Source organism: Simochromis diagramma, unplaced genomic scaffold (assembly GCF_900408965.1).
Source record: "Simochromis diagramma unplaced genomic scaffold, fSimDia1.1 OVJJ01000557.1, whole genome shotgun sequence".
NCBI classification, from domain to species: domain Eukaryota; kingdom Metazoa; phylum Chordata; class Actinopteri; order Cichliformes; family Cichlidae; genus Simochromis; species Simochromis diagramma.
Genome location: NW_024387156.1, coordinates 1848759 through 1866938, shown reverse-complemented (window position 1 = coordinate 1866938; position 18180 = coordinate 1848759). Strand labels below are relative to the sequence as shown.

Genomic DNA, 18180 nt, shown 5'->3' with positions numbered 1-18180 from the left:
TAAGAGATGCTTGGAGGGAGGAATTGGGCATGGAAATATCAGAGTCAATGTAGGACAAATGCCTATCAAAAATTCATTCCTGCTCTGTTAACAGCAGACATCAATTAATACAATTTAAAATTGTCCATCGGCTACATTATTCTAAGGTTCGGATACACAAAATTTATCCTTCAACTTCCCCCATATGTGACAGATGTAAAACATCAGAGAGCACATTGGCTCACGCTTTCTGGCATTGCCCCTCATTGATCAATTTTTGGTCCAAAATATTTAATTGGTACTCTAAAGCTTATGGGATTTCCATCTTACCCAATCCAGAAATTGCAGTTTTTGGCTGTGTACGTTCCAGAACTATCCCTGTGACCGTGTGGGTGCCAATCGACCTTGGAATGATGATTGCGAAAAGACTTTTTCTAAAGGAATGGAAGTCCGCTGCTCCTCCCTCCTTCAGTGTCTGGCTCAATGACATGTTATCAGTCATTCAACTGGAAAAAGTTTGATACCTGCAAACACCTGCAGCAAATGTTTTCTCAAAATCCTGGACTCCATTTTGTACTCACCTTGAAAAAGCTCACTTTGTATAAACATGTACCATGGCACTGCAATTTCCCTGTTTATTACATATTCATGACATTTAATTAATTATGGATACTGGTAGTTTCTAATTTTAATGTTTTCTTTCTTTTTTCTTTTGTCTTTCTCCATAGATTATTATTATTGTGCTATTTCTTGCCCTATCATCTCAGCGCCTGAGCTGTATTTGTTTGTTGATGGGGTTTTCTATGCTGAAAAAATTAAAATAAAATATTGAAAAAAAAATGCTATGCATCGCCAGGTGTTTCATCAGATTCGAGGTGTTACCTCCTTTGCACAGTATCACCTTAAAGCACTTGTTGCAGGCTGCTGAGTTTGCATCTTTTGCTGTGAAGTACAGCCAGACTTTTGACCGCTTCACCTTGAGCATTTTTAATCCGTAGCTCTGCTCTAAAAGAACGTACGTACCTGGGGCCGCCTACTATCCTGGGAAAGGTAAAATGATTGGCTAGAATCCAAAGTGTATGACATCCCAGGAAAAAAGCACCGAAATGTGCGCTGCTTTTCGGTCTGGTTACTACCGCTTATGTCAGAACCGGTGCCAAAATGGCACCGGATACCGGTACCCATCCCTAGTTGTCATTATGTTCATTCCAGTCAGCTGTTTCCCCATCTGTTTCCACTTCCCCTGATAACCTCCTGTGTGCATTTAGTGTGTGTGTTTTCATTCATTCCTCGTCTGATCGTCTGCTGTCATGCCATGTTCCCAGGTCTACATGCCAAGTTGTTGCGTTTAAGGTTTTTCATATCAGGGTTTCATGTTTATGTTCAGAGTTGTTTAATGTTTAGCCTTAGTTCACCCAGTTTAGGTTAGTGTTTAGTTTTGCCTTTGCCCCTTGTTTGGTATTTTTAAAACCAGCCTTTAACAAACGGCTCGTTTTCAGTTAATATCAAGTTTGTTTCCACGCTTTGTGTTCTCTGCATCTGGGTCCACCTCCTCACTCCACACAGTCTGCTTCAGCCAGACTGTGGCAAAACGTTGCTGTAATTGGACCAGAATTTGTGCATTTTGCTGTAAATGATGAACATCCTGTTAACAAAGCTCTCTGAAATTTCCTGATTGGTTGTTTCCATTTCCATCAACGGCATCGAAGAGCTTGCTGCTGTGTTTCTCACCATTTAGCTTTCAGGTATTATTCAATCAAACTATCACAGAGTGGGAAGCCAGGTGGGAATTAGGCCTTATTGTTATCGTCTGGATTTTTCAGGGTAACGTAACATTTCGGGGCTCTTCCGGGATTCTGAAACAGAAAGTCCGAAAACAGCTTTGTGTCCTCTGTTAGCTTCATCTTTGGTGACTAACGTGATAAGAGCAGCTTCAGCAGACCTGATCAGACTGATGATATAACCAATGTTCCCTCTAATTTTTCATGTGTCTGAGCGAACACACAAACTCCCTGAGCAGTCCCTTGGACCACTGTGAGCAACAGCAGACGTGTGCACTGTGGTCACGCCAGCATCGAATCCATCCAAGTTACATGGTTTATTAAAATAATCAAATTACAGCATTTACATTTATGTTAGACTACTTTTAATTAACTGCTTTAGCCCACTTACAATGAAAATTTAAAAAAAAATCTTGTTCATGACCTGTGTAGTATGTTAACACTATTGGAAGTAAAAATAACTTGAACTCCAATTTTGAAAACACAACTTTCTTCTTTTCTTTTTTTTTTTTTTTTTTATAAAGCTCTGACTTGTATTATGAGTCTGTGGTCTGGGAGAGAGTCCTGTAACTCTCTGTCTGCAAAATACAGTATATAAAGACCAATGTTGGGCAATTAATTATATAGTTACTTCTTCAAAAAAGTTACTGAGTTTTGCAAACAACAAAGTTTTTTGCAGCTGTTTAACTAAAAATGCTGCCAAGGCATTTTTTAAACAAACATTTCAAAATATTTACAGAACAATCAGGTGTTCTGCATCAAATCTGATGCCACACAAATTATTTGTGCCACTCCAAAATATCATTTCTGTCCACTATGAGATAAAGGAGAACAACAGCCTGATACCTGCAGGTCTCTCAGGCATCTCCGAAAACATTTAGAGCACTTATGCAAATATGTGATGTCTTGATAAATCGAGCAGATATTTGAAGTTTACACAGCACCATTCTCGCATGAAAATATCTTAAAAGTTTATTTTGTGACCCAGAAAGAGTAATATTTCAAACTCTGCCACTCTGTGTTCCTCCGCCACTACCTCGTTTGAGTTTTGGGCGAAATGGATTCTGGCATACTGCATTTCGTCATTTCGAACTAATTGGAGACCAAAACAGCCAATCAGATTTTTTTTTAATCCAAGTCTGTGATTGGCTGGTTTTGTGGCACAAATATAACGGTGTACAGAAAGAGTTGAGCGTGCACGGGCAGAAATGTTGAGAGCGCAAGCAACACATTGCTGACACATTGCGAGCGAGCGCAAATGCAAAACCTGAGCGAGAGGGGCTGCTATTGTGTGTGTGTATGGATAATAGCAAACACTGAAATACATTTTTTGTACGCAGCAATGAAGTTTGTTCACTCAAATTTAGCTTTTCTTTACAGTGGCCGTGAGAGGCCAAACGGACTGCAAATTCAGAAAACACTTGCAAAAAGAAAAATGCTGCAAAAAGAAAAACGCTGCAAAAGCACACACATCACAACGGAAATGTTTCTGGGGACACAATAAGCGGACGGACCAGTTGCACGAACCAAAACATGCTAACAAGTGCACTGGGACTGGGAGACACTTCAAAGAAGTGGAAGCGGGGCGGCCAAAGAGTAAACTTTCAAAAGTAAGTTCTGAATATTATGTCACTTATTTATGTGCAAATGTTTAATAATGAAGAACATTAAAACATTGCTGTTGGCCACATGTCGGCAAAGTTATGTGACATTAGCGATGTTTGTACTTTGAGCGTTAACTTTGTTTTAAAGCCTTTACTTTATATGCCGTTCAATAGTTGACCTTAATCCTACAGAGAATGTGATGATTCTATGGATAATTAAAGTCAGTCATATATCCACAAACACAACAAGCTGAAAGTCAGTGATGCTGCTCGGTTTGCAGTCCTGAATATCACAGCACAAGCAGGATTCACTGCACTGCTAATGTTAGCTATGTTATATTGCTGCCTCTGTTCGGTGGTGTCGAGCCAAACGGACTTTAACGTGTGTTTGAACGAGCTGACGGTTCACTCGTTAAGCTGAAAGAAAGATGCTTTAATCACAGGAGTCACACATGTGTCCACTGTACCATCTGGGAACTCTTCTTGTTTAGCACTCGTAATAACACAAACACTAAATCCTCCTCCTCTTGTGCTGTTTTGTAGCAGTGTATACACCTGAGACTGTCACCTGTCTGTCTGTCCTGCACTCTCTCTCTGTTTCTTTCTCTCTGATTGTGGAATAAAAGTATGAACATGTGTTTATAAGTTACACTTGTGTTTGAATCCTGCAGCTTATCACACATTTGATTTCCATGTGTGACAACTGCAAGTGTCCAGAGTGAGGACAGACTGAGGGACCCACTGCTGCACATCATCTGTGAGGCTTTGCACCCCTGATGATCCACCAGGACAAACTCAGCAGTGTGTGAGGAAGAGGAGGAGGAAGAGCCAGCAGCAGCTGACAGATGGAGAGAATAGACAGACTGTTCCCTGTTTGTGAAGGACTGCTAGGAAAGTTTAAAATAACTAATTGTCTGTCCTGAATCAGTCTTATTAGGTCATTTTCAAATAATTTGATCATTCCAGTGTTTTCAGTGTGGGAGAAAGTACTCAGGGCCTTCAAGTTACACACTATGAAAGGCAGCAACAAGTTTAATATTCAGAAACCTAAAGTATGTATCAGCAGCAGAATGGACCTAAAAAATAAATGTTTGTTTCAGTTCTATGAAGCTTTGAGTATTTTGGATCAGTAGTACTGCTGTGTTTGTTGCATCATATTGCTGTAATTGTTTATATGCTTTATATATTCTGAGTTGATCTATAGTGTTACATCATATTCAATAAGGATGTTATGTGTTTGTTTACTTTCTGCCCAGTTTGACCCATTTAGCAGAAGTCCGCCTGTTTAAGGCTCTGATATCTATTCTGTATGACTTAAAGCAGTTATGACATGGTCTGATTTTCTCACCCAATAAAGGAATATTTAATATATCAGTCTACTCTTCATTTTTATCAGACACAGTTATCACAGCTTGTACATTTTCTTTTTACACACATATGTAAGCATTGAGCCAAATTTAGTAATGCCAACATATTAAAAGAACAATATTTGTCTCTTATATATAATACATCTGTATATACACTGTCACAGATACTTGTCTTTAAGTGAAGTTTTAAGGTGATAGGAAATATAAATAACTGCAACTTGAATCTTTACTGAAGCTCAGTGTTTGGCACAGAGTTCATGTTCACTGCTGTAATAGCTAATGATGATTAATATAATATTGGCCATATTATATTTACATTACCAAAGTGAGATGACTTTAGTCTCATGAACAACATTAGCTAATTGTTATTCACTAGCTAATCTTAAATGACTGTTCAGTAGAGAAATGAAGCGCAAAAATCATGTTTTACAGTCCTGTGGTCTCAGCCTCAGATACTTATCAAATCACACAAAGCTCATGTAGAAACAGGTGTACAAAATATGTTCTCCTTCATTTCTGTCAAACAAAGCTGTATGAAACGTTTCCATGCAGCATTTTTCTTTTTGCAAGTGTTTTTCTTTTTGCAGCGTTTTTCTTTTAGCAGCATTTTTCTTTTTGCAGCGTTTTTCTTTTTGCAGCATTTTTCTTTTTGCAAGTGTTTTTCTTTTTGCAGCATTTTTCTTTTTGCAAGTGTTTTCTGAAGTTGCAGTCCGTTTGGCCTCTCATGGCCACCGTATTTCTTCGCTGAAAAATAGATTTCTCCTCAAAATGCAACACTTGCAACTGCAGTTTTTTTTTACATGCGCTCAATTTTTTTTACGTCCGCTCAATTTTTTTTAACGTGCGCTCAGAATAGTGGCACAAAAATAACGCCATACAAAACCACCGTCACTCCTAAAACTTCCTCCCGTTTCTTAACAACTAAATGCCATGTTTTGATTGGTCGACATGGTACATTTTTCGACCAATGGGAAAGGGTGGGGGGTGTTTTGGTTTCATTTTTGCTCACAGACGGAGAGTGCTTTCGAGCGTTTTCCTTATAAAACGCCGTTTTTACCGTTTCTTCCCCCAGTAAATATAAACAACGGTAGTATTCAGGAAGAAAAGCAACCACTGCATTTTTTTTTATCACAACTCTGGTTTTCGTGGCCTATCAACACAATTTAAAAACTGGTATAAAGTCCACACTTTTTCCGTCAATTGTTCCGTCTGTCCTGCTCACATCTCCAATGGTTGTCCACGTTGTTAACGTGGCTTCACTCCACATCAGCCGCTTTGCCAGCTAAAACACCGGTGTCGGCACATAAGGACGCTGTCATAGCCTGTCAACGACGTTGATTAGCTGCGTATATACGTGAATGTGAATCGCGTGATTGGCTGGACTATGGGATAAGGGAATGGTTCTAATCCCATACGGGAGCAGCCAGTCACTTACTGACTAACACTGAAAAACAGAATTGTTAACGTATTTACATTAATTTCAATTCAGGTTAGAATTTCTTTTTTGTGCGCAACGCAGATTTTTTCTACGCAGAGACTGTGCCAGCAGTGCGCAATTGCGCACGCGCGCAGCTTAGAGGGAACATTGGATATAACTGATGCCTTCAACCTCATTGAAACAGCAAAATACAAACTTAAAGGAGACTTTGTGTTTGAAGAAATGAATGTCACACACCCTGCAGTCCACCAGCTAACAGAAAAGCTCCTACCTGCACAAAGCTGCACATCACGTGATATCCAAACATGGGCAGGCTGGGCCGACTCTCCCTGTAAACGTGGACAGTGTAGATGGACATGATAACAGGCTCCGGGTGGCTGCCGTCCATCACCAGGATGCTGATCTTGCTGTTGCCAAGGCCAACCGGGTAGTTCGCCATCCTGAAGGAAGAAACTTCTTGTTAATCCTGCTGTTGTAAAAGTGGCTGCAAGGAGGTGCTCTGAGGTTATCCTCTGTGAAAAGGAGCAAATGGAGCTACAAAGCCAGATTCACATTTTATTTGAGTTTCATAAATCCAGCATGGATCACAAATCTAAACTGAAATAAAACAACTCTTGTGTCCCTTCCTTTTTCCTTGTAAAAGCCCAGCATAATGCTAATGCATGACAGGGAGTCCTCCCTTGATGACACCTGTTTCCAAACCATGACTCCAGCAGACGTTAGCATAGTTAAAGCCCAGAAGAGAAGTAGTAGTAGCTGATTGCTGTCAGTAGGCTGCTGCTTGCTTCATGCCCCAAATCAAAATGGCGAATGCTATAAAGCAGTTCATGCTCTGATTTTACTTCAATAGAAACGTGTTAAAAGAATCTAATAAAGGAAGTACATCTGTTGTCTCGGCTCCTGCTTAAACATGCTGTCCAATCAAATGTCACATTTCGAGGTTCCTTTCATTCAGGACTATCTCGACTGCACCTTCTCTGCTGTAACCTGTTGGTTTTTACAGTCCTGGTCTCACCTGGGTCCTCGGTGTTCATCCAGGTGGATCCTGCAGGCCGAGCTGACAGGCTCCGGCCGGATCCGAACTGTCATGGTGTCAAAGGTCACCTCTGCGTGGTACTCCTTCACCAGGGGATGGAACGGGGGGTTCAGAATGAGGGGGGGGTCTGTGTAGATCTGTCGAAGGTGGGGGTCCACACAGAGACCTGAAACAGAAGAATCAGCATGACGTTCGATCTCGAGGTTCTACTTCACTTCACCCATGACACCCACCACTAATGAACAGAGCTTTCACAGTAAAGTACTGAGCAAGTCCCGCCTAGGAAGCCCCTGAACCTGTTTGGGGGTAAAACCATCTCCTGTTTCCTCAGGTAGAAACCAAGCATCATCCTCTAAGGCTGAAGCTGGAACTCAGTTAAAGAAAAAAACTTTGCGGATGCTGTGATCACACTTTGGCTGCATGGATCAGAAAACCTCTGCAAACTGCATCCACTAACCACAGCTTCACTTCCACTTGTACGTTAAAGCAGATAACCGTCAGTGAGCTGATGCTTTTCCATCTGCAAACAAATGCCATTTGTCCTACCGCCACCAGGAGGCACAAGTGAGTCTGTCCATATCTACATTAGTGGGACAGATATGAGCAGTACCAGGACCAGCGATGAGCACATCTTCCTGTGCTTCTCTCACAGGTGTAGATGTGAATGGCTGTCTGTGTTAGCCCTGTGACAGACCGCGTACCTCTACAGGTGTAATTGCCTGTCGCCTTGTGACACCTAGAACAGGTTGTATAGATTGAGCAGCATCATGTGACCACATGTGTTTCCAGATGTCAGGACAGGTCTAAAATCCACATCTCACCTTCGTCCTGTGAGGAAGACAGAGCTGGCTGCTGACTGGGCGGTTCGTCTGTCCTGTGGGAACATCAGACATAACCCTTCAGTGAACATCTAAGTTCACACACAATGGATCATCTCACACCTGTGAGCCTCTTACCTGCAGCTCCTGTTTGTTTTCAGCTTGTAGAAACCTTCGATCTGGGTCAGGAGGTCAGAGAGGCCACGAGGCAAGGATAAGGAGGAGGAAACACTGGGATAGAGCTGTGGGGACAAACAAGGCAGACACATACAGTTAACACTGCTGAAGAAGAAGATTATGAAGGAGGCGGGGCTTAACTAACCGGCTGAAACGCTGATGAGGTCTTCATCAGCAACTGAAAGTGCAGCAGAAGAAGAAACTCGTCTTCAGACAAACAGACGCCAAGTGTCCCTGTACAGCCACCGCACTGACACACACACACACACAGAGTCAGGTGGGTGACATTTAATTTTTTTATTTATTAATAAAAACAAACAGAATCTTATTTTTTTTTATGAATCAAATAAATGTCTGTAGGATGTCCATCAGTTTTAATTCATTTTAAATTCAGTGTTTCTAATGCTTTTATTTATTTCATTTTATTTGTTTTGGTTAATTATTAAAAAAATACGCTTTTTATTAGTTTATTAAAAATATTTATTCTTTTTCTACACATTTTATTGAGAATTTATTGATTATTTATTGTTATCTTTTGCATTAAGTATTCATTAATTATTACTTATTCATTAATTTTTTTCCTGACATGGAAAACTCCTACTCCTTTAATGACAACACGCTACTCACCTGGCTCCCCTCCCTCTCCGAGGACAGGTGTGTGTGTGAGGACAGGTGTGAGAGTGGCGGCAGCAGGAAGTCCAGTGTGTCCTCCAGGATCAGGTCTTTGGTGATCTGTTGGTCGAAGGCATCGTTGCTCAGAGCTGAAACGTTTAACTGTGTGTCCACCTGAAAAGGAGAGGCAGACCAATCATAGAGCAGCTGAGGTCAAGGCGCCCTCTGCTGGTTATTCACCTGAACACCTCAGGCTGGTTGTATGTTTGAGGTCCAGTAAAGTGTGGTTATTCTCAGGTCCAGTCAGAGACGGAAGCTCTGCTGGGTCATCGTGTAACTCAAGGGTGGGCAACTCCAGGCCTCGAGGGCTGGTGTCCTGCAGGTTTTAGATATCACCCTTGATCAACACACCTGAATCAAATGATTAGTTCATTACCAGGCCTCTGGAGAACTTCAAGAGATGTTGAGGAGGTCATTTAGCCATTTAAATCAGCTGTGTTGGATCAAGGACACATCTAAAACCTGCAGGACACCGGCCCTCATGGCCTGGAGTTGCCCACCCCGATGTAACTCAACCTCCAGGTGTCTCAGCAGCTTGAAGCTTCTTCTCTTCTTCATGAGTTTGAGACCTTTCACCCAGAGGAGGCAGAACTTCTCTGAAGACCAGCTGGAAGGCTGAGCTGAACTTGAAAAGATAATGGTCAGACTCTTACCTGGACTACCACAGGTGTGACAGAGCCGCTGAAGAACAAAGTAAAGGTGAGCAGCTGGAAGCACAACAGACACCTGAAACACACAGTAGTGACAATATGAGCCACCACTGGGCGCAGACTGCACACACTCAGTAGACATGACAGATCCAGTCTGAGGCATTTAAGTTTTCAGCTGAAACCAAAACAGACACCCAGACACTGCACCATCCTTTCTACCCACCTTTCTTTCTTACTCGCTCCCTACTTTTCTACCTTCATTTCTTTCTACCTTCCTACTTTTAGCTGCAGTTTGAAGCAACTGCAGACAGACAGGTGTGTACTGAATCTAGATTGTGAAACAGGAAGTAAAGTTAAGATTTTCCGCTCAGAATTCACCTGCTTATGGTTCGCTGCTTCTTATTGGTCGACGCTGCAGCCGCCTGCAGCACTTTACTTATCACCTGCTTCACCTGCCTCAAAGCCTGATGGGAGGCTGCTGGATCAAGGTGCTGCAGCAGGAAGTCCCTGAGCTGACAGGAAGAGGAGGAGCTAAAGGCTAACAGCAGTGGTCAATGATAATTCATCGTCCCCAAACTGATTTGCAAGTGAAAGAGGATGTGCTAGCAGTGAAGTGTTAGCAAGTCCTACACAGGAACATGTTTTACCTTCACAGGTCGGCCCCTCGGATGCTGAATGGTCATTACCACGCTGATGTCATGCAGGAAAGAAGTCAGCGGGGTCACTGAGGTTACCAGGACATAAACATTCACCATGGCAACCAGAGCAGGAGGCGGGGCTTGGCTGTCAGGGAAACTTTAGAGAAACAAGAAACGTTACCTCACAGAACTCAGACAACTTCCTGTCAGCTGGTCACATACAAACCTGTCCAGAGGAATCTGCACCTTCTGATTGGTCGATCCACAGGCACGAGGGTTCATGGGTAAACTAGACTCTGAGAGAAACAGCAAGAGGTTAGCTGAGACCTTCAGATTAAAGCTCAGTTCCAGGCAGTGCTCTTATTTGGCAGTAATGTCTCATGTTGGATGAGCACAGATCATGCGACTTAGGCCACAATCAGCTGATCTATCACATTTAATCAAGATCAATAAGCTGATTTGATTTACCTGCTGCAGACTTACCTGTCAGCTGGAAGTGTGTATAGAAGTGACACAGACCTCCACCTACGTTTGAAAATGCCTCTATCAGCCCAGGCAGCAGGTTCACCTGAGCACACACACAGTTTAGCTGGTATGTCATCAAACATGCCGTCAGTTGACACAGACAGGACAGGAGGGGCTCACCGTCTGATGACGCTGCAGGTGAGAGAAGGAGATCCTCCTCAGACAGCTCTGCTCTGACGTGCTGAGGCACAGCAGGAGGCTCCACCCACCAATGCCTGTAACCATGGAGACACACAGAAGCCTCACCTGTAGTTCAGTGGAGCTTTATTCACAAAGCGACAAATCACGTCAGTCAGGTAGACTCAAATCAACGGCAGCCTGTGAGGGACATCGTCTTCTTCACACTTTCAGAGAGAATAAAAGAGCCACCTGCACGAGTCCCAGCTCGCCCCAAACTCCTTTAACTGTGAAAGACCACAGAATCCAAAACCACCGGAGGCCTTTTCTGCTTGTTTTACACAAAGAAAACGGGAACATGTGGAAGCAATTGTTGACAGGAAACGCTCTGCGGTGGGCTTTTGGCTGGAGCTGTTTGGTTTCAGCAGAAAGAGAACGAAGCAGGATGTTCAACACAGACAACTTTACTTCAACAGTGAGACCATGCTCATGCTGTGAACCAATAATACACAGATTTAAACCTGATGTCCATCCATCCCTCCATCCCTCCCTCCATCTGTCCTCTGTCTATCCATCCATTTGTCCATCCATCTGTCTGTCCATCCATCCATCCATCTGTCTGTCCATCCATCCATCCCCCTACAGTGAAGACGAGTTGAGCTTCTGCTTAGTCTCTTTCTGTGTTGTTTTATGACCAAACATGAGCTAAAGGAACTTCCCGTTCCAGCTTCCTGTCGTCCTCGGTCTGCAGAAAGCTTCACTTCATGCTCTCAGGTTTCTCTCAGCTTCTCCTTAAACCTCAAGCTTTACTGTCTCACTGCTCCTCAAACATAGGGGGACACAGACAACACAATAATGTGCCTGCCAATGATCACATAAGCCAGTCAGTGAAGTCTTTATTACTCTGATCTACAGGTTCAGGTAGAGGCTAGGTTATTATGCAATTAATAAATAATAATACATGACTAAAGCCAACATTTTCTTACAGAGATGGTGTAAACAAGGCCTCTGGTGATACTGATATAATGTTTCTTAACACTGACCTTACAACAAACATATAGTGTAATGAAAGGAAACATGGTGATGAATCTTTGATGAAGGGTGTTAAGAAAATATCTGATAGAATCATCCAATCAGAGGTTCAGATCTCTTTGCCTCCACAGGATTCAGTTGATGTGGTAATGAACATGTGAATAAATCTGCATTATTATTGTTACCCTCACATCTCCCTGAATTGTTCATGATGTTCAGTGCTGTTGATAAATCATCTCTGAATTTGACATCAGCAGCTGGATGACCCTCTGGTCTGTTTTTTTGAGGCGAAGTGGGTGGGGTTAAACTCAGAGTGACAGGAAGCATGGAAGCCCCTCTGTGGTAACAGGCCATTTTTCGGTCTTGTGCGTGCTCATGTTTCTCTGCCGTGGCATGCACTACTGAAGTGATTTTCCACAAACACTCGCTGAGGTCCATCTGCTTTCACAGGAAGTCTCCACCCTCCTCCACCCACAGGAAACCCTGACCTCTGCTCGCTCATGTCGCTGTTTAAAGCTCCAGCAGGGCGGGGCCGTCTGAGCGCACTCACACTGTTTACATGCTTGATATACAGAGACTGTGTGTGTGTGTGTGTGTGTGTGTGTGTGTGTGTGTGTGTGTCTCTGTGTGTGTGTGTGTGTGTGTGTGTGTGTGTGTGTGTGTGTGTGTGTGTGCGTGCGCGTGCGTTTGTCTTTCTGACAGGTTGAAATGTTTAAAGAACGGTTCATTCAGGATCAGATTCAGAGTGTTTATATTCCCAGCAGCACCTGAAGCCAGCACAGCACCCCCTCAGATGTATATTTACCCTGCGTGCTCCTCAGGAAGCTGCTGGTCTCGGCGTATCTGGACAGGTGGACCTCGTAGTCCATCTGCTGCAGGACTCTCTGGTACAGCAGGACCTCGGTGTCTGAGGTCGGGTGTCGCCCCGTCAGAACCACGGCCCGGCGCCGGTGGGGGGTCCTCTGAGACGAGAGCTGCAACTGAGGGGGCGGCAGGAGTTCGTGTGAATCAGAATGCGAATCAGAATACTTTATTAATCCCTAAGGAAATTATGTGGGTTACAGTTGCTCCAAGACAGTAATAGACTAAACTCTTTAAATAATACAATATGTTACAGAGTTTACAAAAGTACAAATTGGTGTGGAGAACATTTTTGTGATAGCTTTAAGAGAGTTTGACACAGCTGAATGACACCCGGCATGGTAGAGCTCCAGTTCATGGAGCACTCAGAGATGAACATTTAAACCATGAAGCTGTGTTAGCCCTCAGACTAAGGCCAGCTTGCCGCTCTGATGATGGCTGTCTGCACACAGCCTGTCAGGTGTTTCTTCTCACCAAAGAAGAAGAAATGCAGTCAGCTCAGGCCTGCAGCTCTGAGGCTGGGATGCTGTTTTCCTGTCGGGTCAGTGGCTGTGATGTCAGCCTCACACTGCTTCCTGTTATGCTTAATCTAACACCTTCCACTTCCTGTCAGCTGACACAACGAGACAGCAACGCTCCGCTGTCTGGACTCCAGACAGATCGATCACAGACAGTTCTTTATCAACTGGGATTTTTACAGAGAAAATTCCAGATTAACTCAGCAGGAGGAGCAATATCAGACCATCAAGCCCGCATTCCAGACTGACGGACTGAGTCACATGACCCAAAACACCCTCATCACACCCCCTCCCTGGTTTTAATGTCTCACTCAGTTTAACGTGATCTGTGATCCCAGCGTGTTCACTGCTACAGGATTAGAAATGAGAGAAATGATTTTACACATAAATACATTTGAATGATGTCATTATAGCAAATATTAAACCAAACAACAAACACACATTTTTAATTAACCTGTCCGAACAGCCAATCAGAGTCCAGCTGATGGATCAGACTGTTTCAATTACGTTAACCTGTTCAGGACCCACTGACCATCACCCATGGACTGGACTGTATTTTCTGGTTAGTCAGAGTCTTTTCAAACCTCTGAGAGCTCATGAGGTAACATGGTGTGCTTGTCATGGTCCTCTGCTCCTGTCAGACTGGATTAAAATAGATGTTGAGAATCTGCTCCCAGCAGTAAATCCTCACGTCTGACTGGAAGCTGTGGGGAGGAACCAGAGAAATGAACAGCTGATGGCCAACAGCTGAGAGTCAGCTGACACGAGAACAACATCGACCTTTGACCCTGAAGAATGGTCAAAGAAAAGCCCAGAAAATTCCCGAAAGACCTTAAAAGGTTTCATAACACATGAAGACACTAGGGACGGCCTCTCAAACATCAGACACACCAAAGAACCCTGAAGACACAAAGACAGAGCCTAGAATTTCCTAGAGGTGGAATAATCAGACCCTGCATCACCCGGACACCAGTACATACCACAAAATACCTGTAGCATTCAGAAAAACCTGAAAGACTCAGGAAAGACCCAGAACCCTCCTGAGAGACTGAGAAAGACCCCAAAATACTCTGAAAGAGCAGGAATCCTGCAAGAATACTCAGAAGTACCCTGAAGTCTGTGGAGACCATTGTGTTCAGGGTGACCTGCACGGTGAGCCCTCCTCTGCTGTCGCTTTAATTCTGCGGAGGTCGAACGACACACACAGCAGAAATACAACATTCAAACCTTTATTTAAAGGATTTTTTTTACGTCTTACACGCTAATAAAGACCGTTCAGATGTATTGATGAAGTTTGTTTGTCTTCATGCATAAAGACTCAATAATAAATTCCTTCTCAGCTGTTCACGTCCTGTGGGTCGGCAAAATGTTTTATCGATAAAGTTTTACTGAGCCACAGCATTACGAAGATGTTACAGCTCTTCTTGAGTGGTGTAAATCTAAACTCATTATCAAGTTTTCAGATGAAGATGGAATGAAAGCTCATTAAAGCCTCAGCGTTACTCCAACTCCGACCTCTGAGCTCTGAACACGACACTCAGTAAAAGGTGAAGGATGAGCAGACAGGAGTTTACAGCCCACATAAAACAAAACAAACACTGTGAGTGTGTGCGTGTGTGTGTGTATGCATGCGAGTGTGCGTGTATGTTTACACTCTTGTTATCTGTCAGAAACTGGATCCTCGTGGCAGAAATATTTCTATCGGGACACCAAGCACCAGGACACACTTAAAATACCCAGAACACATGCCAACTGGATTGGCTGGCTCTGATTGGTCCATGCAGCTGTCAGTCACCCCGTGGTAAAATAAAACCCTCGCGCTCACAGTCGTTCATCCGTCTGTGTCTAAAAATATAGCAACAATGAGACAGAAGGAGCCTCGGCCCAGCAGGAATCCTCCTCCAGTGGATGCATTCAGAAATCAAAACGTTTTAAGAAGAGTTCACTCCACTCTGCTGTCTCAGGGTCGTTCACATGTATTTGAAGTGTTTTAGTTAAAACAGAGCTCTGGGGTCATTTTGGGTTCAATAATAAAGTTTATGTGGAACCAATGAGACAGTACAGTAATAAAGCGCCTTAGGAGAGATCTAAACATGAAACACATTTGAGGAAGTTTTAAAGCAATATGATTTTCACTAAACTCTGACACATGATAAAGTGGAGTACAGTTTGACAGAGTTTAACTGGAGTGAAAAATATAGTGTTTGAAAGGTGACGGTCATCTAAGACTCTGGAAATAATAAAAACAGCCTGACATTTGGTGATGGGATAGTGGGGCGGAGCCCTCAGGTGCCTGAATCTCACTGGCTCAGTGCAGCTGCTCCTTAAATGTTTGCTTTTGTTTTAATTGAGTTTGGTGAGCAGCTTTACTAAACTGATGCTGGTGGGGGTCACTGTGGGCCACTCAGAATGACGTCATGGTGTGACGCAGATATGCTCACCTGTGCGTGTCTCTGCAGAGCCTCCAGAGTGCACACAAACCTGCGGGTCAACATCTGGAGCGAGGGTACCTTGTAGCACACATCTGACCGCACCGGCTCGTCCCCCACCATCAGGTACACACAGAGTGCGAGCAGGAGCGCGAGCAGCAGCAGGGGCGGGCCGGAGCGCCGGCGGAGCAGCGGGACGCACCGCATCACCGGAGCGCGAGCTTCACCGTACCTCCGTCACCTCCATCACCTCCGTCAGCTCAATCTGAGCCCACTTAGGTCAGCACAGAGCATGCGCAGTTTGAATCCTTCATTAGAAAATAAAGTCCTGCTTTTACGTGTCCCGAAGACACGGGTGCGCGCGCAAGAGAGGCCGTGACTGCCGTGCTGCTGAGCCGTGCGGGGACCTGAGATCAGACGGAGGAGCCACGAACTCAGCCAACTCCGAGCTCACTCCTTTAAATGGACACTGTATGACTCCTCGAAGTAAAATCTGCGCCGTCCTCCCCTCATTATCTTCTCCTACTCCGTCTAAACTGCTTTACCTCCTGTGCTGGAGCCACGCATCAGGCTGGAGCTGCTGTGGAGTAGCGGGACACCATCTGGTTTGAGTTAAAGCCAGCAGCAGGAGGAGGAGGCTCCGTGGTCAGGTTTCAGGTCCTGGGTCCGTCCTCTCCTCCAACTTTTCTGCACACAAACAGGAGGAAGCTGCTTTTCCCCCTCTCTGCAAGGAGTCTGCAGGAGGTCAGCTCCTCCTCGTCCAGATATTTCAGGCGCGCGCACTCCACGTGCGTGTGTGATATATATATATATATATATATATATATATATATATATATATATATATATACATATATATACACACATATATATGCGTGCGTGCGTGAACATGTGTGACTATGTGAGTTAAAAAGCTCTCACTGTTTCTGCTGACCAACAACTTTCAAACTGCATCTTTCTACTCTAAAATCTGGAAGACTGGCTGGCCCAGAACTACAGCTGGCTAAACGTTCCTATTCCAACGGGACCCCCACACCCACCCACAGAGCTATTAAAGGGAAATTATCCACAGAAATGTAAACATATTTATCTGCTATTTTGACCCGAGAGTCTCCTGGCTGACCTCTGCCGGACGGTAGAGGAACTGCAGCTACATCAACTAATAAAAACAAACTATAAAGCAATGTGAACTGGCTCTGTGGTCTTCAGCAGAGGTGGGTAGTAATGAGTTACATTTACTCCGTTACATTTACCTGAGTACGTTTTTGAGAAAAATGTACTTTTAAAGTACCTTTTTTGCACAATACTTTTTACTTTTACTTGAGTACATTTGTGAAGAAGAAACGGTACTTTTACTCCGCTACATTTGTAAAATTCGACTCGTTACTTTTTAAAAAATAATGCCACCCAGGCAAAAGAAAAATAGAAAAGTATATTGTTCTAACAATATACCTTTCGCGTTTGAACAATATAATATCACGTTATTACAATATACATAATTATCACGTTCGTACAATATAAATATTATATAGGCTACATCGCAGCTCCAGTCACGGCTTCCATCACTGTCTTTTAGTGATGTGTAGGTCGCGAATGAAATGGCTCTTAAAGCAGGCTCCTTATCGCGAGCCGTGGGGGGGTTTTTTTTCCTTTCTCTCACCCTCTCTCTCACACTTTTTTTAAATTATTTGAATATATATGAGTGCTTGTGTATAAATACACAAACAATACACATATGCTTTCAATTGTGTAATTTAAGTGATCTAGGTAGCTCTGTTTTGGAAGTTCAGTTAATGCTAGAAATGTGTTTTGGAGTTTGTACGCGTTTTGTCTCTAGGGGCCACCACATATATTTATATATAAACATATATAAATAAAACCACTTTTTTTTTTTACATTAGTAATTCCTTTTGTGCATAATTTTATATTATTGTTAATAATAAATTAATTAAAGCAACAAAACAACCTGAAGAGCCGGTTCGGAGCCAAAAGAGCCGGTTCTCTAAAAAGAGCCGGAAATCCCATCACTATGTCTTTCTCGTCTTTTCCCAGAGTAACAGCCAAACAGGAGGATCCATTGGCTAGCACTGCTTAGCCTTGCACGCATTCTTATTTTAAACTTAATCTGGAATTCATTGCAAACTGTTTGTGCGGGATATGAATGACAAGATTTTGTTTTTCTACAAGAGTTAGTAAAAACATCTCCAGTGTGATCAAATCTTCTTGCCAAACATCTGCAGCTTGGCAGTGTATACAGCACTATAATGACCAGACCTAATTCTTTTGAAAACCATACATCTTCCACAGGTCTCAACTTCATCAGACATCACCTAGACTCAGAGCTAGATAAGGCCAGCACAAACAGCGGCCTAACCGACTAAGATGATGGATCCATGGGGTCAGGAAAGCCAGAAACAGGGGAGCTGGAGGTGTGTATCTATTACATGGCTTTCCTCACATCAAGAAGCTGTCGATCAAAATCAATACAGCTCTTCCTGCATCTGGAGCTTGTGAAGGACTTCTCAGTCATGCAGAACT

At 43.3% G+C, this 18180-nt stretch overlaps 1 protein-coding gene and 1 long non-coding RNA gene across 2 annotated transcripts in view; one reads left to right on the top strand and one right to left on the bottom strand.

Annotated features, from left to right (window-relative positions):
• The window catches only part of cped1 (cadherin-like and PC-esterase domain containing 1), a 27882-nt gene extending 11464 nt beyond the window's left edge, over window positions 1-16418 (bottom strand). Inside the window, exons 1-14 of the mRNA XM_040048311.1 lie at window positions 15655-16418; window positions 12640-12814; window positions 10806-10900; window positions 10644-10728; window positions 10387-10456; window positions 10170-10317; window positions 9901-10034; window positions 9526-9598; window positions 8828-8986; window positions 8346-8450; window positions 8162-8265; window positions 8027-8079; window positions 7185-7371; window positions 6441-6609 (exon numbers count right to left, since the gene is read on the bottom strand). Of these exons, the coding sequence (XP_039904245.1) occupies window positions 6441-6609; window positions 7185-7371; window positions 8027-8079; window positions 8162-8265; window positions 8346-8450; window positions 8828-8986; window positions 9526-9598; window positions 9901-10034; window positions 10170-10317; window positions 10387-10456; window positions 10644-10728; window positions 10806-10900; window positions 12640-12814; window positions 15655-15849 (1752 nt within the window). The 5' untranslated portion in view covers window positions 15850-16418. The remainder of the gene's footprint in view (window positions 1-6440; window positions 6610-7184; window positions 7372-8026; window positions 8080-8161; window positions 8266-8345; window positions 8451-8827; window positions 8987-9525; window positions 9599-9900; window positions 10035-10169; window positions 10318-10386; window positions 10457-10643; window positions 10729-10805; window positions 10901-12639; window positions 12815-15654) is intronic.
• On the top strand, window positions 2025-18180 carry LOC120744160. The gene is made up of 3 exons (XR_005698311.1): window positions 2025-2038; window positions 5441-5443; window positions 17714-18180. It is a non-coding gene; the product is annotated as an uncharacterized LOC120744160 (long non-coding RNA).